General features: G+C 38.7%; 1 protein-coding gene across 2 annotated transcripts in view; it reads left to right on the plus strand.

Annotated features, from left to right (window-relative positions):
• Positions 1–5,290: 5,290 nt before the first annotated feature.
• Positions 5,291–27,945, plus strand: part of adamts3 (ADAM metallopeptidase with thrombospondin type 1 motif, 3) — a 144,519-nt gene continuing 121,864 nt past the window's right edge. For both annotated transcript variants that reach the window (XM_051421696.1, XM_051421697.1), the window contains exons 1-3: positions 5,291–5,697; positions 6,094–6,115; positions 12,662–13,101. In XM_051421696.1, the coding sequence (XP_051277656.1) occupies positions 5,437–5,697; positions 6,094–6,115; positions 12,662–13,101 (723 nt within the window). In that variant the 5' untranslated portion in view covers positions 5,291–5,436. The remainder of the gene's footprint in view (positions 5,698–6,093; positions 6,116–12,661; positions 13,102–27,945) is intronic.

A 27,945-nucleotide genomic window follows, 5' to 3' on the forward strand; every position in this document is an offset into this window, starting at 1 on the left:
AACCACAGGAGGGAAACTGCAAACCTGGAAATGAATGTGTTACATTTTCTGGTTTTGGTTAGTGAACAGGTGAATCTGGGGCTTTACTAAACACTACAAAAGAGGACTCACGGCCCAGAATAAGTCTAGATGTCTGGGTTAAAATCTGGCCAGGTTTTGTAAAAAAAAAAAAAAAAAGTAGTTTATAGATGTCTGCATTGATAAGAGCCTTGATTTAACATAATTACATTTCAATGTAAAACATGTCACAACAAGTACACATTAAACTTAAATGATGTTTGCAGCAATGTATTTCAGTCTCACGGAGCAAATCAAATCTCAATTCCTTTAAGAGCAAACTGAAAGTCAAGATGTCCTTACTTTGCAGAAGTAAAGTTTGAGTGATTTTTTTAATGGTTCTGTGACTTAACGGGTAACTAAACTTTAATGTTTTGCTTTCTAAATTTTGGTCTGTCCCAAAGGACAGTTGACAGCCATCATACGAATGTGCATTGATCTTTGGTCATCAGGGTATCTTTAAAAGCCCTCTATAAATAAAATGTATTATTATTATACACCGATCAGCCACAACATTATGAGCACTGAAAGGTGAAGTGAATAACACTGATTATCTGGTTATCATGGCACCTGTCAGTGGGTGGGATATATTAGTCAGCAAGTGAACATTTTGTCCTCAAGGTGATGTGTTAGAAGCAGAAAAAATGGGCAGCGTGAGGATTTGAGCGACTTTGACAAGGGCCAAATTGTGATGGCTAGACGACTAGATCAGAGCATCTCCAAAACTGCATCTCTTGTGGGTCTGCAGTGGTCAGTGCCTATCAAAAGTGCTCCAAGGAAGGAAAAGCGGTGAACTGGAGACAGGGTCATGGGTGGCCAAGGCTCATTGATGCACATAGGGAGTGAAGGCTGGCACATGTGGTTCGATCCAACAGACGAGCTACTGTAACTCAAACTGCTGGAAAAGTTAATGCTGGTTCTGATAGAAAGGTGTCAGAACACACAGTGCATCACAGTATGCTGAGTATGGGGCTGCATAACATTATGACCACCAGCTGACCCAGGTGGTCATAATGTTATGGATGATCGGTGTAAGTATCAACAGGTCAGCTGATTCAACCTTACAGTGTCTCACAATCTCACAAAGTTACTGCTGCTACGATCCACATCTACAAACTTAAGTCAGTTTTGTTTACATAGCTCAAAATTATGATTATTAATTATTATTTGTCTCAGAGGGCTTTACAATTTATAGAGCATACAAAACCCATTAGACCCTCAGTTTGAACCCTGCCCCCCAGAAATTATGATTATATATTACTAAATAGTTTTCCCAATTACGCTGATCTGAGAAATGTAATTTCAGCCTGGATTATGTTCACAGGAGATTTTGTTTGTTTGTTCAAACAAGTTTTGGTTTGAGTGTGAGATTTATTTAATGTACAGTAGTCACAGGAAGGTTGGAATGGAGGGACAGAGTAACGGCAGAAGACAGGACTTTGGCTCCAGAGTCCCACCTATGGTTAAGGTTAGAGAATTATTGTAGTGTTGGTGAAATGTTAATGTGTTGTCAGTGAACATTTTACTAAGTTTTGCTACTTAGCAAATACAATAATTGAGAACATTTCCTCATTATGTTTTAAAAAAAAAAAATTGTGTTGCAGATCAACATGCCCTAATACCTAACCGATAGAATTGGTCGCAATGACATAGTCTATATGACTATAGACAAGTGACTGTGGTACAGGAGTATATGAGTAAGAAGATGCACTGATCGCGATGTGGGCAGTCTATCTGCAGGACTGACTAGTTTGATCTCCTTTTATGTTTTCCCTGTTTATGCCTTTGAACAAGACCTCTAACCTTCGAACAAAAATGCCTCTCTGTTAAAAATACACCAAAGTCAGCAAATTACAATCTTTCTCTCAATGTTGAGAAATCAAAGAGATTTCTTTAGTGGGGAGGTCATACTTCAATCCCAGCCTGGGAGGTAATACCCCAGAGTTATTGACAGTAAGTGGAAAAGTTCAGCTTTACATCAGAATCAAACATCAAAACAAGCTGCCAATAGTAAGACGTGCAGAGGTCAAAGGTGAAAACATCCAAGTAACATCACAGAAAGAAGGAATATTTCTACAAATAATATACTTTACTCACCTCACAGAAAGGTCAATACTGCTTTTACCCTCTGTCGGGGGCACTGGGCCACCTGGTGCAGGTGATGTATGTTTAAGGATAGCTCAGACACATGAAAAACATTTTTCGCTCTCGCAAAAAGCAGTTGGTCTCTTTATCACATTTCAGAAAAAAACATTTGATACAATGTAATATCTTAAGTTGAATGAATTTGTCTCAGGGCAGCAGGGACATTTACATGTTTAAGTTGAACCAGCTTGAAACATTTTACAATAGACATTTCCCCTCAAAACTCATATGGTTTCATTTTGTTCAAGGCACTAACAGGTCAAATTATCCAAGATTTCATAACAAAGCAAAGATTAGAGAAAAAAAAGAATACAGATTTGTGTAGCAGAACTTTGCTGTTTTCCAACTAATTAATCATCTCACGACCCCTCAAATTTGTCTTGTGACCCTGTGGAGGCGGTCAGACCTCTGGACTAAACTAGATGGAGATAGATAGATATATACTTTATTAAACCCCTACTGGAGAAATTCTTCTTTTCACTCTTTTTTTATTTTATACACACACACAGGCTGAATTGCACACTCATGCACATGCAGGGATTGTGGACACGCAAACATGGAGAGAGATGGTGGAGTGATGGGCTGCCACGTTAGCAGTGCCCCATGAGCAGTTTCTTGGGGTTAGGTTGCCTTGCTCAAGGACACCTCGGCAGTGCACAGGAGGTGAAACTGGCACCTCTCCAGCTACCAGTCCACACTCCATATTGTGGTCTGTGGGACTTGAACCGGCGACCTTCCGGTTCCCAAGCCAAAAACTACCTAACTATATATAAATCTGGGCTAAACAGTTTAATTGTACTTGAGTAAGCTCCATTTCGACCAGCTACAAAAGTCTCATACTACATACATGGATGCATTAGTAACAATCAAATGATGTAATAATAATATCAGTTCAGTTCAATCTCTATACATTGTTTTACCTTCAAGGGGCAAATGTCAGTCACAGGGTAAGTACTTTATGTTGATTTTCCGGGTTATACTTATTTTTCCTTTTAAATTGTTCTACTGGTACTTCTACTTAAGTAAAGCATTTCAATACTTCCTCTCAGTATAGTCACCTGCTGCTGGGAAATCAAACTGGATCCCTTTACACCTTCCTGCTACCATTTGAATTCTTCTTCACAGGTTGGAGGTGTTTAATAGGATATGACCTGTTCATGTGCCATAATTATTTATAAATGTCATTTCAATTGAGACATTTACACTAATGTATTCCCCCAAAGTTTTACACATCTCTTTTCTGCTCTCGCTGAGTCTCTGTATTAATATTCAAATGCCCCACTGGACCTTTCTTGAATCTAAAGTAATGGCATTTCTACCTCAGAGAGAGAGAGAGAGAGAGAGAGAGAGAGAGAGAGAGAGAGAGAGAGAGAGAAGTAGATGATGTGCAGTCAGTAATGAGACAGACTACAGTTCATATTATTGCAAATGATTGCTACGCCCCCTAACCTGATTTTACATGCAGCTCTTACCCTCTGGAGCTTTTCTGTCAACTGAGAGTGGAACTTTTCTGCTTTCATAAACGGTTTATGTGAAATGTATTCAGTTGTTGGAATCGTTTAAGACTCACAGTCAGATACATGAAAAATGTAGCTGGAGAGAGAAATGTTCAACAGTAAAAAGCCCCTGTTATGAAATCAAAAGGAAAAAAGATTCAATTAATTTTAGTTTTATTTGAATATAACTGCTTGAGTTATTAGAGATTCGTGTATCTTTTTATAATATATATGCATTGCCTTATTATTAACTTTATTTTAACTTAATTTTATTATATTTAGTATCTGTTCCTCTTTCACTTTCCCTTATGAGTTTGGGTTATAGAAGTCAAGTGCCTCTCCTTGTTCTCCTCTCCCACCATGTGTTCAGATGAGGAAGGGTAGCCAACATAATTACTGTAGCTAGTAGCATTACTATTAACTTGTACTATAGGGCAGTTTCCAACAATCAAGTCGGGACCTTAACTATAGACCCCTACAAGATTATTAAAGAAATAACAAAAAAATGATCTGTTACACAAAATTATTATTATTATTATATTATTATTTTTCCTGACTTTTATTTATTTTTTGCCTTTTACTGGTGAAATATTGAATAATTGAATCTCCTCAGTCCTGTAAAAATACATCAAACTAGTCAATATGAGAAATAACAATGTTGCTGATAATACTTTTACTAAGTAAGGTTTTGAAAGCAGGGCTGTTACTTGTAGTGACATTGTTGCTATTGATACTTTTACTCAAAGGACCAGTGTGTATGATTTAATGGCATCTAGTGGTGAAGTTGCAGATTGCAACTCACTGAACACAATTTGCGTCTGTATATGAAGACCTGGGAATGAGAACGGGCTGAGAAGTGTGTAGGAGACGACAATGGCTGCAAACTATATCTACAGCCAATGTTTATTCTCTCCAAAGATATTATAGTTAACTAAAACAAAACTATAAATGTAGTAAATGGCATTGATACACTTATTTGTTTATTGAGACCGGGAGGTCTACATGAACCAGTGTCTTTGTACCTATTCTGAACTTCTTAAATCTTGCCCCTGACAAATGACCCCCCCCCCCTATTATAAAAACAACCCCAAAACACTAAAACTAATAAAAACAAAACAAAACTGAAACAAGTGAACACACTCTGGAAACAACATAAAAACTAATAAAAAATACAAAACTACAATAACTCTGGAAAGTGAGCCACGGCATCAACAACGTCTCATTCTAAGGTGACAGAAACACAACAGTTCCAGCATTCAAGTTGTTATACACTAAGAAAAACATACTTATGAATATTATCATCCATTTCTGCCAATAGACCCTCCTAAATGTTACACCCTGGACCTTTAGGCTAAGTAAAGGATCTGAATACTTCTTCCACCACTGTGGGTTAGAATAAAGTTACACATTTAGCAGCATTCATGTTGAGCCTTCTGTCTCATCCTGTCCCGGGATGAGGTTCAGGAGGGGGGTGTTCCTCCTCCTCCTCACTCCCTCCATGTGTTCACGCTCGAAGAAAGGGCAGAGTGACGTCACGCAGGGCTGGTCTTGCAGTTTATTAGCCAGGGAGCCAAGTGCCAGGTTGCAAGAGCTTCACACTGGAGCTCTGTCCGGCCAGCGGCAGACGGGATGTCCTACTAACTAACTCCACCAAAACTTTCTAGAAACTCAGTCAACAGAAAAAAACAAACACTGACTGACTGACAAAAGTGTCGCAACTCGCCTCACTTCTCCTTTAATGAAACTTTTAACTACTTGTGTGTTTTCGTTTTTAACTGAAACAGGCACAGTCTGCACATCCACTTTGATCCCTTTTTTGAATGAGCCGGGTCACGCTTGCGTAGAGAGCTTTTTTCTTTTCTCGAGTTTTTCTTTTCTTTACTTCAATATTTTTTTTTTACGTTGGGATAAAGTTTCTCTTTATCATTTAAGACTCGTGATGGCTGTCCTGTCACTAGCGTTACTACTTTTAGGATTTGTATTGACTTCAGCTGACAAGGTAAGTGTCTGTATCGCTTCACAGTTGCCTCATTTTACTCAGTAAGTGTGCGCAATATTGCCTCTCAGACTGCTCCCCGTTATTATGAAGTGAAACGCCGCTTCATAGCGGAAAAAGTGGGCCGACAAAGTGTGTCCAAAACTTTAACGCTTGGCTCTGTGAATGCGCACACTGCTTCCTCTGTGAAATACATGTTGACCCCGCACACGCATGAGTTTAGTCTGTTACATAAGCCATGTAAAATAGAGGCATTTTTGTTATTTTATTTTTTTTACAAGCAGCTCAGCCTACAGTAAACTGCTGCAGGGCAGTAGTGTTGTTGTTGCTTGACATCTCAGATTATGATTCCCTTCTGGCTTGTGCCGCATTTAACGAGATTCTCTTTCCCTCTTACAGGCTGGTGAAGTAGATAGAGAGGGTAAGTCCTATTTATTTGTTCTTGTTAATAATTAGATGTTTGTTGTGAGAGAGTGGAAGCGATTTTCCTCCAAGCACTGATGAAAACTCAGGAGGACAACCTTGGTGCACTGAGATCAAAGTGGGAGGGGAGTCTGTGTGTGAGGAGCTCTGTAATACACCCCCTCCTCTACCCTCTGCTGCCACCCCACCATTCCCCCTGAACACACACACACACACACACACACACAGTCCTCCAACTCTCTCTCTCTCTCACACACACACACACACACACACACACTTATATTACATGAGCGAACTGCTTCAAGGGCTTTGTTATACAGGAAAGAAAATTCCACTTCTAAATCCTGCACATCTGTTATCCATTCTGAGGTTAAGAAACAAGTGAGCTGCAACAGTGTCCACGTAGGATCCCTTTACTCCCGTCTTTATCTTCTGAACACCTCAAGGGCCCTCACACAGCAAGATGACAGCTGCCAGTTGGACGGCCGTGGGCGTTTGTGGTTGCCCGTCGCCTGTAGTTGGCTCTTCTTGGTCATTATCAGCCTTGTAAAACAGTTATTTTACCCATTAGTGTGGTTTCTCTTAACGTTTGTCCTCCAACTTCTCTTCTTCAATAAGTTAAAGTCGATAGGCCTCACGCAAATTGTACAAACACATTTTGTTCCTAAGTGATTTATGAGAACTTGTCAAATTCACCAATTTTTTCCCATTTAGAGTTTTATTAAAAGTTCACAAAGGTTACAGACCTGTTAGTCATGAACAGATCGACTGCCGTTTTTCACACTAATTTGATGATTAAGATTTTATTGGCATATTATGGCATAAAAAATGAACGCATATGGTATGGCAAGTTGCTGTCTGTTGCACCTGACGGCGTACCATCTGCTACTGTATAATAGTCTATAATCTATCTCTTAAGTTGATCCAAGCTTTTGCTTTAGGATGAACGGTTATCTTTAGCAAACTGAAGGGAAACAATGCAATTATATGGTCATTTTTGGGGCATTGACTATGCCAATGATTCCATCCTATGACAGGTGTTATTCATCAGGTTGAAAGGAGCAAGCCTTTGTTGTTTGGAGAATATCATTTGGAACACTCATATGAGCAAACCTCACAGAAAAATGTAAGACAGGTTTGGGATAAGTAACCAAAAATATTCTTGCAAAGCTGCTTAAATTGGGACATTTTGTCATATTCTTAATTGAAATCTGAATGACTAAGTATTCTCGCACAATTGTTTGTCAGAGAGAATTGCAGCGTCTGAAACCACCTTTCGGCTGTGGAATCAGCGTCAGACAATCCAGCAATCATGCCCATTTTAAGTAGTGATTGGCCAGTTGTGTAGAGGTCTCATGTCGGCTAACGAAAGTGGTTTGTTCACAAGCTTTTGATTGTCGGCACTAGTTCTTTTAAGGCAACTGGGTGTTTCAGAGCTCTAAAAGCCTCTGTATGCTTCAACTTAAGTGAGGATCCATGATTGAATATAATCTAATATCCAACTCAACCCATACTTGTCTGACCTTGGAGTTGAGCAACTGCATCCGAGAAGTTATCCGATAATCATGGCCATTTCACACCGGGACTAGCCAGGAGTGCTGAACGTATTCAGGGTTTAAACATACATCTCCAGCTCCCCTTTTTGTCCTGCCTTCAAATTCAGGACAATTACAAAACACTTTTGCTTTTAGACGTGGTCAGGTGACACATCTTGCAAACAAGTTTGTTTGAATAGTGAGACCTTAAGCACGCTATGAGCCAGTGTAATCATATTCATGGTGGAGTGAAATGGTTGGTTTGTTTTTGTTCTTTCCTCTTGTTGGCTAAAGTATTTGTGGTGTGTTCAAGTTCACATGTTTTCAAGTTGAGGTGATGCATCAGCCAGACTTTGTCAGCTCTAGTTCTTTGAGATCAGCGTGGTGTGTAAAGATGTACTGGTGTCCAGACAGATTGGTGACAAATTAAGGGACAAAACCAAATAAAATGTCTTAGTAAGGCCACCACAAGCCTGCAGAACAGTTTCCCAAAGTATCCCAGTGGTTGGTGACTGTGAAGGCCATAGCATATGATTCACATTGGTTTTGTACTCATCAAACCATTCAGCGACCCTTCATTCTCTATATGAAAATAAGTGAATACTTTCTCCACTCAAGTTATTTGGACAACTGGCCAAGCAGATGTTGCACTGAGATATAAATATGTGTTTTTTTTAGCTGGTTTAATACATAACATATTCTGTACAAGTGAGTTAAAACTTCAACAATAAATATCAGCATTTAGTGTCAGACCCTCACAATCAGAGAACCAAAGAATCAAAGAAGAGTGTCTTTGGAGTATTGCCATTTTGCACCAGTGTTCAGCAATCACACAGACTGACAAATCCATCATAGCAGAGGCAGAGAGACTCATTTCCTCACTCACAATAGAAAATAGACCAGCGGTTGTACTTGTAGTAAGGGATGCCGATTTTAGTCTTTGTTTCCACACTGTCTCTGCCAAACCAGCACACAAACTTTGCTTTGCTGAGTGTAGTCTGACAGGGCTTTAATTGACCAATCAGTTTAATTAAGCAATTCACTTTCTTTTAGACCTTTAAGTCGATATTTGACAACAACAGATAATGATAATAAAACAAGAAAGACAAAAGAGAGAAAGGAAATCAAACAGAAAAATCCACATCCAGATCTTCATTTAAGTACATTAGCTACAGGAATAACCCAACTAAATTCAATTCTGTTCAGTAACATTAGGCCTAAATTAGGACTAATGTCCACTGTCTTGTAGTTATTTAAATGTATTTTGATGAGGTAGCACCATCCATAGGTGAAATTCCATCGAATTAGGCAGGATTGCTTGCTCTATTCACCATCTGGTTACAACTGCACAATGCATTCAGGAGTTGTCATAGTTTATGTCAAACAAGCAACCTCCACAATCATTTTGTTATTAATGGAAAATGGTATGGTTTGTCTAATTTGGGCATGCCAAAATAAGGTTAAATGAAATTTGTAGGACTGGTGAAAAAACAGTTTCTACTTAAATATTTGTCTTGCACCAAAGGATGAAAGATAAAGTTCTGCATCCAAACCTCATAGTTCAGGAGTCACAATGTAATGCGCTGTATATATGACCACATGGTGGCGCCGTCTGCCTCAAAAACTAATCCCCTAATCCTTGACTAATGGCAGAAATCTCGCCAACAAACAAATGAACTTTGACGGATAACCTTGGAAGGGATAGATATAACTCTACTTCATTCCTATTATTTGTATCTGATGCTGATGTCTCCACTGAGGGTGTGCTGTGTTAAAGCTGCAACAAATCAAAAAAATCAAAAGCAAATCAAAAGTCAGATACCATTTTAGCCATTTATTTGAAATTGCTAATCATTCTTTCAGGTTGCACGTTTAATATCTTGTTTGGAACATTTTCAATGCTGTTTCATCCCCAGTAACCAAGACTTGAGATGTTAAGATTAAAAAAACCAAATCAAGTTGCTAACTATTCAATCTTTGAGAATGATTCAATAAAATTAAACTCTCCACAGCCCTAACTTTACCAATAACCCTCTCAACAGTTTATGTCGTAATAAGCTGCCTAATGTTCTGACAACACGACTAGTGACTTCTGTGAACATAGAAGTCAATGGGTAAAGTGGAAAACCTTCCTTCCCTTAACAGAATGCATCACTCTGAATAGACTAAGAAATAAAACAATACTGTAAGTACATTTTGAATTTACTTTGAACTATTATAGTGCAGAATCATTTTGTTTAGTTTATTTGGTGACACATTGAAGGATGGGCCTTGGAGTGGATGACCGTTTAGAAAAATAACGTGTGGACTGTAAGTGCTGCCTGCTTTTGCTATTTATTGAATGGTTTCATTCTATATTTCTTTCACTTAAAATTGTGAGCAATTGTGTCTGTTTTGAGGATTATTCAGCTTGTCAGAACATTTGTACTCTTTGAAAAGTAAGCTTTTACTCTTCTTTTTTCTAAACTTTTATGGATTAATAGGTCATAAAAAGAATTTAAAGGCCCTGAAAATATATTTCAGTGAGCTTCTTAGTCCTCTTAGAGCAATTAGGTTATACAGAAACACACTTTTATCTTCCAAAGTTAGAGTGGTTTTTCGTCATTTATCATGAAGGATTTCTGGATTCGTGTCTTCGTCCACTCCTCTCACTGTTTTGGGTGGGTGCGGATCAGGATTGTGCAATCAATCAGGATTCAGCAACATATGAAATAAATGTGATGACAGTTGTTGGGTTGTTTGCGTACGTATGTTGCTACTGTCAATCAAATGTAAAAACAAAACAAAGTCCTGATGAAGGTAAACTAAGATTAGAGTTTTTGAGGGATAAATTATTGTAGATGTAATCCTTCAGAAGATTAGTAACCGCAATTGCAGCTTCATACCGCAAAAAACACTCCTAGCATCTGCTTTGTCAGGAATACAACAGAAGCACAGCTAGTGTATGTTGTTGACAGAGCAGCCAGACAAACTCACATGATCTTAATGAAGAAGTCGGTGAAATTCATGCTGCACATCTTCCACACAACAATAGGGCAAAGTAAAGTTGGTTACCTTGCTGAGGGGCAGCCTGTAATGTGTAAAGAGTGTGAACAGTAAACTGTTAAGCTGTTATCAGTGACATAAAATTGAGCTGATTTTATGCATGCACCGCTTTCCTGTAAATCCTTAGGTAGGCAATCAGAACCCAGTGTGGGGATAGCTCTGCTACTACTGATAAAATGTACTGAGATAAATACTAAATGGAAATGCATTCAGTGGCTACTGCAGAAAAAGTGTTGACTATAAATAGTTTCAAAATGGGTTTTGCTTTTATGAAAATCTTAAATTATTATTGTTGTTTGAAGTTTTTAAGAAAATATTAAATTGCACCTGTGTTGTAGTTCTAAAGAGAGTAGTAGAAATACATAAATCTGCTCTCTTTTCTCTAAGTAGGAGTAATGGCTCTTGAGATTATACCCTGGGCCTCCTGAGGATTAAGCAGTGAAACCTTACTATTCAAATACTTACTAATCAACGGTGCTAATTCTTGACTACTCTTTGACCCATTTTATTCTATAACTTTTTAATCCCGTGGACTGGAGAAATACTCTATCTAAACTTACATCAGGCACACACATGGTGCATAACCTTTTCACACATCAGTATCAAACAACTAGCTCTGTGCCATTCATGTTTGCAGAAAGAGTAAAGTGAACTTGATGTAACTGTGAGGTATTTTCCCTCTAAAAAGGCCTTTTATGTTTTTTAATGTTCAAAAGCAGACTCGTGCCACTTTGCATTGGTTGTAGAGCTCTGACAGTGCTCAGTGTTTTCTTATCTGTGTAAACCTTACAAATTTTCTATGATCAAACTGCTTTCATCCCTCACAGATTAATGTGTCATTTCATCTGTATCAGCACCAAATTGGCTGAAAGATATCTTTATGTTTTCTTTCTCAAAAACGAGTTTTTTATTTTGTCCAGAGCGTGCACACTATGATTTGTAAAGCATGTCATTTTCTCAGAGGTGTAATTTGAGTTTCGCCATTGACACCTGTTTAAATGTCATCTTGTCAAAACCTACAAGATAATTACAAGGTTTCAATATTCATGTTACATTTTTTTCCAACCAAAACCAACCAAAACATTTTGAATGTGTCTGCCATTGCACACATTTGGAAAAGCAAACCAAGCCTGGGTGGAAATTTCCTTTAAAATGAGAGTGTTTCAAGCCCCACAGATTTCCTTGTACAACTGAGTTGACCACAAATTAGCCAATGAACAAGGGCCTGAGGGCAAATGAAGCACTATGCCAAGATGATATTGATTACCATCCAGTATAGGATGCATATTTTAGCTAGGTATTTACTTTGGACATCAAAAGGCACCAACAGCTACTCAAGAACTTCTAGAAATCATCAAAACAATCATTGGCAATAGTCTAGATGAAATTCTGAATATGTGTGTAGCATTGTGCTAATTCTATGGTTTCAAGTAAAGTAAAATAGACTCGAGCTGCAGGAGAGACCTGATCTTGTACTGAATCGATTTGTTGATTAGAATATCAGTTGCCAGAAAATTAATCAATAATTTATATAAATAATTCATAATTAGTCATTTATTAAGCAAAAATACCAAACATTCCGTAGGACCAGCATCTCAAATGTGAAGGATTTCTCTTTTTCTCTGTTTTTATATAGTTGTAAATTGAATATCATTGGGTTTTGGACTGTTGGTCAGACATAACAAGCTATTTAAAGACTGACTCTGGGAACTTGTGATGGTTGGTATTTTTCATTTACTATTTTTTGAGAGAAAAGACAAGCACAATAAAACACAAGCACAACACAGTAGGGCTCTGCTGCATGCACCCACACAATTCAAAGCGTTATATCCTCCTCACATCACATGAAAACTTGAATGAATGAAAAGAGACTGAACAAGGTTTTGCAACCATACAGTAGTGTGTTTTTATTTGTCCTGCTCTCTGGAAAAGAAAAGATCTCATGTCATTGTGTGGTTTTACAGACCAGCTGAGGAGCCGGCTGAAGGAATATGGCCTCGTCACTCCCTTCAGCACCGACTCTCATGGACACTACCTGTCACACCTGCTCTCTGCTACTCACAAGCAGCGAGTCAAGAGGGAAGTGTTTTCATCTGGTGAATCTGAACAGAAACTTTTCTTCAACATCTCTGCATTTGGGAAGGAGTTCCACCTCCGTCTGCGTCCAAACAACAAGCTGGTGGCGCCAGGTGCTATGGTGGAGTGGCACGATGAGGTCGAAGACTTCAGGAACGTCAGTGTCAGCGCTGGTGGTGATGCCAGTAAAGGCGCCAACCAGACTGAACCCACCACTGGGACGGAGAGGATACTGCGACGTGAGCTGCTAAAGACAGACTGCACATTTATCGGTGACATCACAGACGTCCCCGGGGCTGCGGTTGCCATTAACAACTGTGACGGACTGGTAAGTCCTGCTCATCCATAAAGCTCTTTGCTGCCCAAACCCCTCAAACCCTGTCTTTTCATTACAAAAGAGCCATGACCTTATCAACTGACACTAATGGATTTAAGATGTCCGTAACTCCTGAAGGTAGCCGTTCTTTACGTCAGCATTCGGCATTTTTACAGCACATTGTTCTTGGAGATATTCTTCAGGCGGGTAGACAGAATAGCTTTTTGTACAGAAGTTTGTCATGGGTGAGTGGCCATCCATTGCAACCACAAACCCAACGGACTTCCCCCCCAACCCCTTCCCAACATAAAACACGAGTTCCCTTTGTGCTCCGCAAAAGTCTGCAGTCCTATCCTTCCCATCACCCCTCATAAAACACTTGAGCAGTAATTGGGGAATGACCTGGGCCAGAATCTCCCAGAGTAGGCCAACAAAAGGTCTCTCGGCTCAAAGGCTCAGTTAGCCAAACCCAAAGACCTTCAAATGAAGTTCTCTGCTCCAGAAACATCCTTTGAGTTGTTTTTAAGCAACACAAAGGATGTACTGCAACTTATGACTCCTGATAGGCCTTCAGAATCAACTTGATTAAAAGATAAAGCTAGTGTTACCTTATATTTTTATTATTAATAGCATTCTGCTGAAGAAACTGAACCAACAATGAAGTACTGTCTGTAGCCAGGATTTGCAGGTGCGCTACTCTTGCACTGAAATTCTGTTGAGCTGCAGTGTTTGTTTTCCCCAAAATATCTCATGCCTTAATCATTTTATGAATTTAATTTACAACAAATCGCAAAATGTTTCAGAATGAAGCCTTCATCAGAGCATTGAACACAACATAATGGATTACTCTCTAATGCAATGTAAGCTACAGAAGCATGTGACCAGCAATTATAGAATGTAAACTCAGTAAATTTAGACTAAACTACATTTACTGAGTTCATCACAACGATGGTTGTCTGTCAATCTATCACTATGAACCAGACTAGAATATCCGATCTAGCTGGCCAAATTCACCACTGAAATATTTTCACATCAACCAGATGGAGTGGCACAAAATATTGTACAAATATTAATGGTTCCTAGACAATGAATCATACTGACTTTGGTGACTGACCTGTCTTTCTCTCTGCTGCCACCAGCAGGTTGACATTTCTGAGTTTGAGTGAAATATCTCTGAAACTATAAGCTGGATTGCCATGAAATTTCACATTTACACATAGGGCGACTGTGGCTCAGGGGGTAGAGCAGGACACTCCTATTGCATATGAATGTGGATAAATGAGATGGCTTCTGTTTGTGATGGCCTTTGCCAATCGTGTGAATGTGGAATGTAGTGTTACAGCGTTTTGAGTGGTCGAAAGACTAGACAGGCGCTATACAAGAACAGTCCATTTACTGTCTCTGAGTCTCTGACTTTTCTCCTTGCCCCATTATCTGGTCAGTTTGTCCAGTATTTTGTATAACACTACCTTTTTTTACCAAATATCTGCAAATCCAATGACAATAATAATGCCATAATTAGAGTACACAGTTTTTTGTGTTTTTGTGCTAAGTAGCTACTTTTAGCATACTAACACGCTGAACTAAGATGCTGAACATGGTAAAGATTATACCTGCCAAACATCAACATGTTGTCACTGTGAGCATGTTAGCATGAGTTTTGGATGACAAAAGACCCTTTTTACAGTGGCCATATTGATTTGAAATAGATGGCTAAACACAGACAAACGTTACCAATTATACTAATTAAGGCTTTGATCCATTCAGGTCAGACAGAGTCAGGGTGCTGCTATTGTGCATGTTGGCTCACTGGAAAGGCTCTGCTACACTAAAGGGACCAGAACCTTAATTAGTAGTTAGTATTAGTAGCACCTGTATTTACCTTACTATTTCATGTCAATGCAATAGAATGGCTGCTGTGAAAACGTTCTATGGATCGCATGGAGGTATAAGCTGCATCAGACTGTGGCTGCACAGACAGTACTTGCTAGTAGCATAAATTCAGGGTTGGTTTCAAGGGATGACGTCTCTTCACTGAATTTATTGTATCTCAGTGCGCCTTGCCATTTAATCTGTTCGACTAAACTATAACTGACTGATAGAGTTTAAGATTACACTGGTATTTAGTTGTAAAGGTATGCTCAAACCTGGCTACAATATCAAGAGAAACCTTTACTGTTGCATATCAAAAGGCAGCACATGATATATGGCTATGATGATAGTGTGCAAGAGCTCCTCGTGGACTTTCACTTAAATCATGAAACATGAATGCAAAGCCTGACAGTCTGCATTTTCTTAGATATGTGTGTGTATCCCTATGATTTGATTCTGCTCTGCAGGGGTTCACTTTAGTCCCTTCACATCACAACACTTGTAACAAGGCAGCACATTTGTAGAGAAAGATTCTCACAGGCCGACGTGGGAGTGTGAGGTTTTGATAGTGTTGCTGGCCAGTAAAAACTGAAGTGAGTGTGTGATGTTGACCTGTGTTTTTCAAGGTGATGAGAGGAGATTTGCATGAAAAAAAGGTTGCTTCCTTGGAAAATGTAAAGAGGTTGATTCACAAGAACAGAGCGGACAGGTATTGTTTTGGGTTTTGCATGAAACTTGATTCTACCATCATATGATGTCAGACACAACATACAGTATTTCCTCTCACTGAGCAGACTGAAATGAGAACTCTTATATACAATATAGGAAATCTTTTTTTATGACCTTTTTTGTGAATGACCTTAAACGATTATATTACATAACACTTTAGTTATAATGTGCTTTTACACATACAAGCAAAATCAGTCAGTCATATTTTTCCAATTCATTCAAATAATTACAATCTCCAGCTAATAAGAGCTGCAGTAAACACACCATAAAAGTCTGTAATAAATAGCATTAAAATTATTTTTTTTTTTAAAGGTTCCATAACTTAGGGAAACTGAAAGTTGCAAAATAAGATCTGGAAAAAACATGGTGTAAAAACAGTTTTGGAGTGAGGCAGGAATAAAGAAAGTGGCATCAGTCCAAATGAAAGATGACTGAAGATCCCATGAAACAGGCTCTTGAACTTCCCAGTAAACAGACCTCAAACTTCCCCAGTAAATGAGTCGTTGTTCTCGGAAAAGTCACAAAAAAAAGAAAAGAAACATGCACATCACAGTTTCCCAGAATCCTAGTTGATGTCTTCGTATTTCTTGGTTTGTCAAATGTAAAGTCCAAAGCCCAAAGATATTCAATGTACCACAAGGAAAAACAACAACTATTCACATTTGAAATTTTTCCATTTTGCTTTACAAAAACATTTAATTGATTATCAAAATCATACTTTCGCTGCTTGTATGAAATAATAGAGTTTTTCTATTTCGAACCAATTGTAAATAATAACACTTCGGATTGATACTTCTTTGTTGTTCCACTCAAGCAATCTATTTTGACAGGAAGTAGATTACGTTACGGGACCTAAGACTACTATCATGGGACTTTTAAAATCTCAAAAGCTAAAAAAATAATGTGTAAACCTCCTCATCAGAGTTCAGGTATTTAAAACCAGATGTTGCATAGCTCCCTCACACAAGAAGAAAACATGGACAATCTGGACAGTGAGGGACTAATAATTAATCAATTACATAAAATAATATTCACTAAAAAATTGTATTTAATATATTTATTCCAGTCTTCGTAAACAATACGACATCACCATGAGGAAGGCCCTTCCACACAGTACTGTCTGCCATCTGTCTGCTGTCTGTCTGAATCCATGTGAATGCAGCATTTTTAACAGAAGGTAAATTGCAGCATCCTAATGAATCACATTTAATATTTCTGACACACTGTCATTCATCTAAAAATTATTTTATGATGTTGCTGCCTGACAGACAGCTCTGTAGAGAAGATATTAAAGGACAATTTGTAGTTAATTGACTAAGTGGGAGTATATAGACAAAAGAATCAGAATATGAATTACACCTCGCTGCATGACTCATTGAAAGTGTAGGTTTGATGCCATTATTAAATCCTGTTTTTTTTCCCCCCTGAGGCCTCAGCTCTGCCCCTGAGAAATTTTAATATTGTACTGACTGTCAATCAGTGTATTATTATCATATTATTATAATATAATGTTAATATAATTTTGTCTTTGGATACAAAATGTAATGGAGTTCACGTTTCTCTCATTGCATCATCAAGCTATGTATGTGTAATGAAGTTGACACTAAATCAAACTGAACAAAATAGCGGCAGAAAACTGAGAGTTCAGAAAATGGAAGCTAGCTAGCCTAGCTCGCTAATGTCCTGTCCCTGAGTTTTATTGAAGAGGGAAAAAGCTCAGGGTGCCCAGCAGCTCACCTGGTTGAGTGTGCGCCCCATATAGGCTGAGTCCTTATGGCAGTGGCTTGGGTTCGATTCTGGCTGGCAGCCATTTACTGCATGTCATCCCCTCTCTCTCTCTCCCCTTTCCTGTCACTATCAAATAAAGGCATAAAAGGCCTGAAATGTCTAACCTCTTTACTTCATTCTTTCTGAAGAGACCAACTGCAGCATCCCTGTATGAACTCCTAAATATAATCTCTAAAAATATTACATTGGCAGTCAAGCACATGTCCTAAATACATGCAGTGCCAGTCTGACCTTTAAGTCACTCCCATACACTGCAGGATTTGGCCATTTCCTTTGATTGGAGCGGGAGGAAGCAGTTCATCACTTGGGCTGATTCTGTCTCTCCAAGACATTTATAGCTGAACCTTGCAGGAGATTCAGGCCTGAGAGGGGGCCACACAGGATGTGAGAGTTTTGCTTTGTAAATACTGTTGTGGCAGGATGTCACTTTGAAGATGCCAACAGTCATCAAAGGGTCAGTCGCTTTGCCCAGTAGAAGGCTGATCTGAAAAGACTACTGTTGCATACAACACTGTACTGTATGATATCACACTACAGTGGACCATTATATCAGTGTTTGTCTTATATATATATAAAAAGCCAAAAGACAAAAACCATCAATAACAGTCTGAAGTCTGAATTCAAAAGTAGTTGTACTTTGCAAATACTTGTATTTTTACTTGCATTAAGGGACTCATTTGGATATGATGGGATATGAAAATCAAACACTAAAATAAAATCTGGGCCATTTTCACCTGACCTGCCTTTTAGAAAAGTTTATTTTTGTGCAAAAATGAGTTAAAACCAATTTTAGAAATACTGTTGGCAGTACAAACACTGTAGTGTGACCATTTCTTCTTTTGTGCTCACTTAAAAGGGACTCTTTATTTCCTCATTGTTTATTACTGGAAGTATTTCTGGAGCTGTCAGCATCACAGGACTTCATTTATGGTAAAATGTGATCATTAGTTTCTTGTTACAGCAGTATCAAATTTGGGATTTGCAGGCACATATTACAATATGTGTAATCAGTTTAAAGTGATTTGCCTTTTAAAGGAAGTGGGTTATATTTGGTTGGAAATCTGTGAAATCCAAAAGGACCGTGCACCGATCATCCATAGCATTATGAGCAATGACAGGTGAGGTGCATAACACTGATGTTGTTATCATGGCACCTGTCAGTGGGTGGGATATATCAGGCAGCAAGTGGACATTTTGTCCTTAATGTTGATGTGTTAGAAGCAGGAAAAATAGGCAGAGTGAGGGTTTGAGCGACTCTGACAAGGGCCAGGTTGTGATGGCTTGACGTCTGGGTCAGAGCCTCTCACGATGCAACCACACAACATGTTCACAATCTTAACTCGCCACATACTGCTTTGTACTTGGTCAGTGGCCCTCTGCTATATGACTCTAACTTATGTATGCTACTTAAAAGAAATGTATTTTTGGTTTCACGAACAGTGGTGTCCTGGGGTTGGTCCTGTGTTTGTTTGGACCATCCATCCACCCCACCTCCTCAATATGTGGACTTTCTTGCTGTTAATACTACTTCACCTGACTTCAACAGTATCCACAAATGATGCTAGAGGGAAATCGACAGCTTCATATTTTGAAGTGGAGGGTCACTCACCAAGCTGCAGTATTTGATAACTTGGGAGTGAGACCGGGTTGGACCATTTCATGTTTTTTGGGCACGGAGCCAGCAGCTCATTTGTTCTTTTCCTCTCTTCACTAAACTCCTGAGGCAAACTGTCAACATCACATGAAGACTTAGTGTAAATCACAAAAAGGTAAAACCTGGGGCATAAGATTGGATGTAAATTAGTCTAAATAAGACCTGCTTCCCCTTTTGAAGAACTGGGTTGTTTTTTAAGTAAAACAATCAGTGACAACCAGAAAAGGATTGTATCTTTATATTATATCTAAATATACTTTATATACTATATTGGGTACCTTTACCATTTGGTCTTGCTCTAACGCAGAACACGATCATCTTTTCTCTTCACATTTTTGCAGCCTAAATGCAAAGCATGCAGAACTGCATAACCCAAGATCAAACACTCACCAAACCAGTGGTTGCTGATGAAAAACCCTGTTGTTGAGGGCCAGTGGTCTTTGATCTCAAGTGGTAGCCCTAACCCTCGCTAGGTGTGTGTTTTACTGTTTCTTAATTATAGCCAGGCTGCTGTCTGGAAGAATTTACTGGAGGCAGGCAGGCAGCCTGACTGCTAAATGCTTATGAGGCAGATACTTCCTCTGCTTCAGCAGTAGCAGTAGCAGCGTGGGGGTGAAGCGAGGGTGATCTTTGCTGGCCTGTGTGGGAGACTACCTTCATGTTGCATGTATGTCAGAGAAACCAGGCAGAGGGGTTTCTCGTCAAAATCAGATTAAATATATCAGCACTGAGCTCGGTTTTGTGTGGAGCAGAAATTAATCTATCGGGGTCATGTTGGAGGGCTCATTGAAATATGGTGCTAAGCAGAATCTGTCAGCTTATTAGCCTATTTATTTGTCAAGTTCACTCTAATGATTTATGATTTCTAAAAATCCTGAATCATACATTTTTAAAGTATGACTGTGAGCCAAAGCAACAGAGAAAGTAAAAGCAAAGTATGACACAAGCTCTGACAAATTTGTAATGTTACTGATGTTTAACCCTTTAGCACCCTAGACTACTCTTGAACCTACACACGTTTATCACTGTTTGGAACTTAGTTGACTTTGTACCTAAAATTCTCAAAGATTGATTACACTGATGGATTACTAGATTACTTGAAAGGAGAAAGAAGAAAGATGACATATTTTTAATGTTCCAATTGCATACTAAAAAATAACTGAAACTGAAAACTGAAAAAAATCTCATGTCTTGATACATATATTGTCGAGGCAAGTAGTTGATTAAAGCATTATAATGGGCATTGTTTGATCTTTTTCTTCAGTCCTGCATACATATTCATATTCATGTAACCTTTTTTTGTACTGGCAATCCCAAAGGCTAAACATTGGCTGGTAATATGTTAACATGGTCAAGATAATCTTTTCTGAAAAGATTTAGTAAAATACGGATCAAAAACAAACTTTTTTGAATGTTGCAATTGCAAAAACAATTCAGATGCATTTGAAATCATGGCCTTCTGTGAATTATCTCTGATTTGCATGAAAACGATGCCAGTGCTTATGTCTTGGTTTGAAATGATACATATAAGCTTATGTACGTCTGAAATCTTTAAAACATGGACTGTCTTTTTAACTTTGTCACTGCTTTTTGAAATATGGGCTTTGTGAAGGTATTTGCTTCCGTTTATGGGATATAATGACAGTGTTTGATGCTAGAAACACATCTGGTCTGTAAGAAGGTTTTTTCTTTTAAAGGACGGTAGTTTTACAAGTACAGTGCGTCCATCATAAACAGACAGAAGGACCCACTCAGCTGAGGATGGTTGGTTATGTGAGCTTTGTTTCTTTTTCATGTGATGAAGCATACAGCACAAAGTGAAAAAAAGGCATTAGAGCCAACAACGAAGGAATGTGACTGACCTCAAGATGTCAGAAGTGGACGTATACTGTATCATTTCCATCCTCCTCCTCCCACAACGTGACTCCAAGTTCATATCTGGTCTCTCCTCATGTGCTCACAGGGTTCCCTTGTCACAGAGGTGATAGTTCACATACTGCAGATATTTTATTGTGGAGTTTTGGAGAAATGCAGAGAGGGGAAGCTTCTCATGTCTAATGTATTTTTAGACTGAAGGACTCAGGACATAATCTCTGTATCTGTTTTTTGTCCAGCTATGCAGAGCTGGGAAAAATGATCGAAGGGTATGATTTAATGTTCTCTTCCTACAACTGGTTTGAGATGAGTAACTCCCTCACGTTGTTATAAATTACATGCTCCGGTAATAGAGCCCCAGACCTCAAAAACAAACTTTTAATTAAAATAAGCAGCCTTCAGAGGCAAACATTGAAATGTGTTACAGTGAGCTTGAGTTGAGTTGTTAAATTGATGCAGGGCTGGTGTTGATTAGTTATTTTGGATGACTCTTAATATGTTCTTTGGGATGTACCACACGTCTGGGATGTTGAAAGGAAACATTTGCAGATAAGGAATGAGTGTAAACCACATCTCACTTATGGTGTGTCCGGAATTTTAAAGGCATTACGATGTAGCCTAAATACCATTTGTGCTAAGCTTTTATGTATGTTTTGGCAATGATAAACACTTTGGTTCAGACTGAAATATCTGAACAACTATTAGATGGATTACCTTGAAGCTTGGTACAGACATTCATGGTTCCCAGAGGATGAATCGGCTTTGGTGATCCCCTGACTTTCATAGTGCCATTATAGGGTCAAAATTTCAATCTGATAATGCAACATAATGAGATTCCCATAAGCCTCATTATTCCTAAACATCATCATGTTAGCATTGTCATTGTGAGCATGTGACATGTAAATGTTTGCTCAGCTTAACTGTAATAGTTTGAATAATATGTTTTCTTAGATTAATTATGCAGTTTGTTACACTTGTTGTTTATATTGAGGCAGATAGAAGCCTTGTTTACTTGATGGGTATCAACTGTATAAAACTGGATCTAATTCTGATCCTTTATTTGTTGTAGCTCATTATGTCATTTTTTTACCTGTTGAAAACACTCTACTAACACAGTTAGGTTTGGTAATATGTGAGGTAAAAGATATTTGTTAACTGGTACTGAAACTGATTATTTTGTCACACAAGGTCAAGAAGGTTATAAATAAATATAAATTTTAAATTCAGTTTCACTTTATGCACTATAGTAATCATGTTATAAAATGACATATATACCTTGAACCTGTGTACAATTTACAAAATACCACAGAAAACCTTTAGGGAAAAGCTCAGTAACACTATTTTTGGATAGTTTAGAGTCTGTTTAACATTTCACCAGCTTATAGCCATGTTCTGATATCACACCAGTATGGTTAAGATTTAGTTAGGATTAGGCACAAAAAAGACCTTGGTTAGGCATGAGTTGTCATATATACTTTATACACTGTTGAAATGTTACAAATACTCTATAAAGTATCTGTGGGTGGGCTATCCAAGTGTTAACAAAAGCTCTATTGCAAACTGTATTTTCTTAATTGAGCTGTTCAGGAGTCAAACAATGTAAATGTGATATAGGCATGAATATTGACACTCAACACACATGCTACAGCTGTAATATGTATATACACAGTAATTATCTGGTCTAGAGGCAGATATTTATTAGTAAATGTCTCTGCTGGCAGATTGTGGCTTGAGCGTTCAAATAGAAATCAGTTTGATTTGGTGCCTGTATATACATGTGGTTCAGAACTGCATACAGATTTTTTCCAATTCCTGCTGGTTACGGAACATCAGATCTGTGTCACGTGTCAGAGGGGAAAAAGATTGGACTTTTGTGCCCTTTCGGCTGCAGCATGAAATACAACTATGTGCCACAAAGTACCAGCTTTTATTTCATCTTGACAAACAAACTGTAAGCTGCCTGGAAATACCTTAAAGCAACCATGAAATACTGTGTTAGCCTCACTCATTTGTTTCCATGAAGCAGGACAGCTGGAACAAAAACCTTCTCTTACCCTGTGTTGCATGAAGGAGAAATTTTTTTTTTCTTTTTCTAGCGGTCCTTGGCAGTCGGACCGACCGTTTGACAGACACAGACAGACGGAGGAAGAGCTGACCTGAGAACCGCATGTCTGACTGTTGCTATTAACCTTTACCTCGCTAGCGGCTCTGTAAAACTTGGCCACCTCTTAATGTGTGTCATGTTGCATAATCAGCTCTGCCAGCCAAAAAGGGTGAGGCACTGCTGTGTCTGTGTCATGTGAGACTCACAAGTGTAAACACACTGTAGGCCTGATGGGTAATGCATCAGTATCCTTTCAGAGCAAAAGCCCTGCCTGTTGGAGGAGATTTGAACTAAAACTCTCTCCTGATCCTTCGCTGTCAAGTCCATCTGGGCAGTTTAATGGCTCCTCCTCAAACCCCTCAGGCAAGACTTGCCTTGGAGGAAACGTTTACAACGCTGAGATTCATGAAGAGTGACAAAATGAGTAAATAAGATTTTGCTAAGAGCTATGTGTGTTCAGTGGCCTAAACTTTTGGCCTTAGAGACATAAAAGAGCATTTTGGACGTGCACAGCTCCTGACATATCTGGAGCTGCCGTGGAGCAAAAAAAAGCAAAGAAAATATCCTATTTGATTAGAAAAAGAAAGTGAGCCAGTTCCTCTTTGCAGTGAACTGTAGTCAGGCACAAGAGTTTTATTCACTAATAGTTCTTAATGTTCCTTGTTGACTTGGCCAAGGCTTGTTGCAGAGGCTTGACCCCAGAGCTGTTTGGGTATATGGTTTGAGGTACAGGAGGGGAGGCACACCAAGATATGCAAAGCCAAGCTATTTCTTCAAAATTTTCTTCTCAGCAGTCGAGGGTTCAGTTCAGTGTGTACTGCAGGGGTGCTTTTTATTGATATTTATGTGTTGAAACATTTTTAATCATGACCTATATAAACTTAAGAGAATCCCACATTTTCTGTTGTCGTTACAGACAGACATTGAGAGCCATTCACCAACGTGAGGTTTTATTTTAAGCCAAGTGTGGACTCCTCACCGCCTCCTCAAAGCCGTCTGTAAATGTTTGCTCTGTTTGGTGAAGCAGCACAAAAAGGCTGAACTAAAATAATTTTGTATATTGTTTCTCAAAGTGCAGCCTGTTTCAACCTTCTCCGCTCTGCTCTTGTACCAAAAACTCTCCATTTTAGTTTATTAACTGTAATCTTTTGTTTTTGACTTTCTATTATTTTATTCTTTTTTTAAAAAACACTTCAGAAGGCAAATGGGCATAGATTTGATACGATGATTTATTGTTAGTTGTTATTGTGGACTTCATTATTGCTGAGCTTTCTCAAAAAATAGTTTCTACTTCTCTGCCAAGGGATTGAAGACTATCAATATAACCCCCTGCAAATCACAAGAAATGAACTTGTGTATTTTTTTCCCCTTAAAGTTCCTTTAAAGGCTGGGGATGAAAATGGCAGGTAATGATGACGAAGGTTTGCTCACATTTTTGAAAGCAAACACACCTTTGAACAACACTGAGGGTGAAAGGTGGCAGTGTCCTGGCTGAAGTCAGACCTTTTTTCAATGTTGCAGTACCTCAGTTTTTTTTTTTTTTTTTTTTAAACGAAAGCAAGTTCATACCGACCTCCTTAAGAAGTTTAAACTGAAAGAGACTGTTTTTGAAAAACTGGAGCCCTTCAGCTGAATCCCATATGTTTTTTTTGGCAGACGAGTGGTGTCTGCTTGGCTGGGGCTGATGTTGGGGATATTAAACTGATGGAACACAGGACTCTTGATCCCTTTTTTGAGAGTTGTGTTTAGAGCCTCTGTCAGACACCTGCCATTGTTTCCTCTGATACTGAATAACACAGAGTAGTGGGTGGCAGAAAATGTGCCATCAGTAACCCTTCTGCTGGGAAACCAAACTTGAGATGGCAGAGCAGTTTTTGGAGAGTTTCAAGTCTTGCGTAATGTGAAAGTGTGCCAGTTGTTGCACTACGTTTTTTATACTAATTGTGGGGATTGCTGCCAAATAATCTTCCACAAGGCATTTTATCTTACAGACTTGCAGACTTACAGACTATCTTACAGAGACATAATTTCCAGCTGGAGAAGTATTTTACTGATGTTTTTTGTTTGTGAAAGAGATTCCTGGATGATAATTTTTAAGTAGTTTGGATGAAGGTGATGTGATGCGTGAATACTGTTCATGCGGGTCTGTTCAGATAATCACATGCATGCTTTGGTCCACACATCAGTTCACCAGAGGTTGACCTCGCTCATATTCAGCAGATTAAATGAAATCTTTAATAGAAAAACAGAGTAGGGGCTTTGGACCACAGAGAGGAGGAGATTTTTAGGCCTGGGGGAGGGAGAACCAGTGAGGAATGCGACACCAGAACTGGCAACAGAACCAAGGTCAGCAGCCTTCAGTGGACTGATTGAGGCCATACTGCGACCAGGACTGGGAGATGATGAAGACATGGCGAGTTCAGGCATGGGACAGAGGATGTGAAGCTTAGAAGACCAAGAGGGAATCAGTCCCACCTCTGGTTATGTCAGCCCCGAGGAGGCCAGAAGCCAAACCTGGCAAGAAAACTAAGGGCAGACTGGATGCCACAGTGACTCATGATTGCCTCTTGAGATACAAAGTGTTACAAAAACGAGACAGGCTGGGTATAACGGGTTAGCATGTATATCTGTGCAACACAATACACTGATATCTTTGACATAATGTGAAAACAGTATTGGTGGTTCAATTTCTGGTTTCTCCTGTCCAAAAGTCAAAGTGTCTCTGAGCAAGACGCTGAACTCCAAATTGCTCTCAATAGTCAGGTAGTGCCTTGAATGGTAGCTCTACAACCATCAGTTTTGTGGCTTGTTGAATGAGGGTCAAATTGAGAAGTGCCTTGCCTGTTAGGTAAAGCAAGTGCCATGTAAGAGTAGCAATTGACCATTTTATCTGAACCTCCTTGACATTAATTGTACACACTCATTTCCACAGGTTTGGTTTTATTTTAATAATGTTTAGAGCCCTGAAGAGATACAATTATAATGTTGAATTTTCTTTGAGAAGAAATGTGTCTGACAATGATACTCTGCTCAGTAGTAATGGTTCCCAACAAAGAACACTACATACTAATATTAAGTAAATCTTTTGCATGTATTAGTCATTAGTGGATCTTCTGGTTTCAGTTCTTCTAAAATGCTGGTGAGGAGGGGGTTCGTCATATTTCATGCAGACAGATCGATTGACAATGGCGTTCTCGCTGTGAGGCAGCAGTGTTAACCACTGGCCTAAAATAGTCAAGCTGCACAGTTATCTTATTTATTGATAGGTACATTATGTTACTCCAGATAAAATAATCACTCTAGTATGTCCTTCAATTATTCATCCAGCAGCCGCTCAAATGACTTTTCTTTATTGAGATGTCTCTGTGTGAGTGAGAGAAATTCACTATACAAAAAAAAAACCCCACAATGCTGTTTTCTCTTTTTTCTTTTTGTCCAGCTAACACATGATGAATCACGCTGAGATAAAAATATATCTGGCCTCATTCATACATTTTTTTTTAGATTTGTACTGTAACTTAGTCCGAAGATCATTTATTACGGTGTGCTTACGTTTGATTTATAAAAGATACTAAGGCATAAAAACCTTGCTTATGCAGGTCTATCTAAGGTTTTATAAATAACTATATCTATGTGGTTTTCTGTGCATAGTCATACTTAAAGGACCAGTATATAGAATTTAGGGGCATCTAGCAGTGAAGTTGCAGATTGCAAATAAATAAACACCACTTGCATCTGCATTTGATGACCTGGGAATGAGAATGGGCTGAATAGGACAAATTATGGTGGCCGCTAAACTTGCAAGAAACGTGAAAGGCCTCATCTACAGCGTATTGTTTGGTTTGGCAGTTCAACATGGCGGACTCCATGGAAGGCGACCCACGATGCCTTTAAATAAAAACGGCTCATTCTAATGACAGGAGGGAAAACACAACTTATTTTTATTATATGCTAATTAAAACACACCTGTATTAATATTATATTCAGTTTCTGCCAATAGATCCTCCAAATGTTACACAGTGGATCTTTTCGATCAGAACTGATCATATGTCCGTTTTAGAGGCCCCTGGACTTTATTGATGCTACCCTCAAGCTATGATTTAACAGCACTGACCTATGGAACATTCCTGCTTCATCAGTCAGTATTAAAGAGTGTATGAGCCTGTAGATTGGATATGACATTTCTTATTGATTGTCAATATTGTGGTGAATCCTGTCTTCAAATCCCATTCTGTCTAACTGTTCACAGTACCGCAGTCTCAGTCTGATTACTAAAAAGAAAAAAAATATTTTCACAAATAACTAAAGTTGACCTGAATATAAACAACCCACAGGGTAGTCTCATGTCCTTCTGTTCAGAAACATTCCTGGGTATCCTCCAAAATTCCACAGGGGACCAAGACAAATACTATTATTCGGTACTAACTGTATCATGGAGGCAATGTCACTGTGACAGTCTGCTGTGACAGATGTGACTCACTAACTACCGGAGATGTAACAACATAAGGGCTCTAATGACATTTTGGTCCCTATTATTCTTCCTTGAGCTCACTTTCTGTTTAGAGGGCTTTGGAGGTGTGTGTGCTCCTCAATAACAAAATTATACGTACGACAATTTTCATTTTGGTAGGCGTATTTGGACTCAGTATTGTTTTTATGCCCTGAGGCTTAACCTAAAATCTTTCCAAATATATGCAGCCAATTTGTTGCTGAATCACCAAAAAACACAATTTATCTGAAAAATGTAGCAGGACAAAGTCAAATTCTAGCTGCATGGCTCAAAGGATGACAATGTCTTCCTGTCCCTTATCCCATATCTCAATGATTGCTGTTA

The sequence above is a fragment of the Dicentrarchus labrax genome, unplaced genomic scaffold (assembly GCF_905237075.1).
Source record: "Dicentrarchus labrax unplaced genomic scaffold, dlabrax2021, whole genome shotgun sequence".
NCBI lineage: Eukaryota > Metazoa > Chordata > Actinopteri > Moronidae > Dicentrarchus > Dicentrarchus labrax.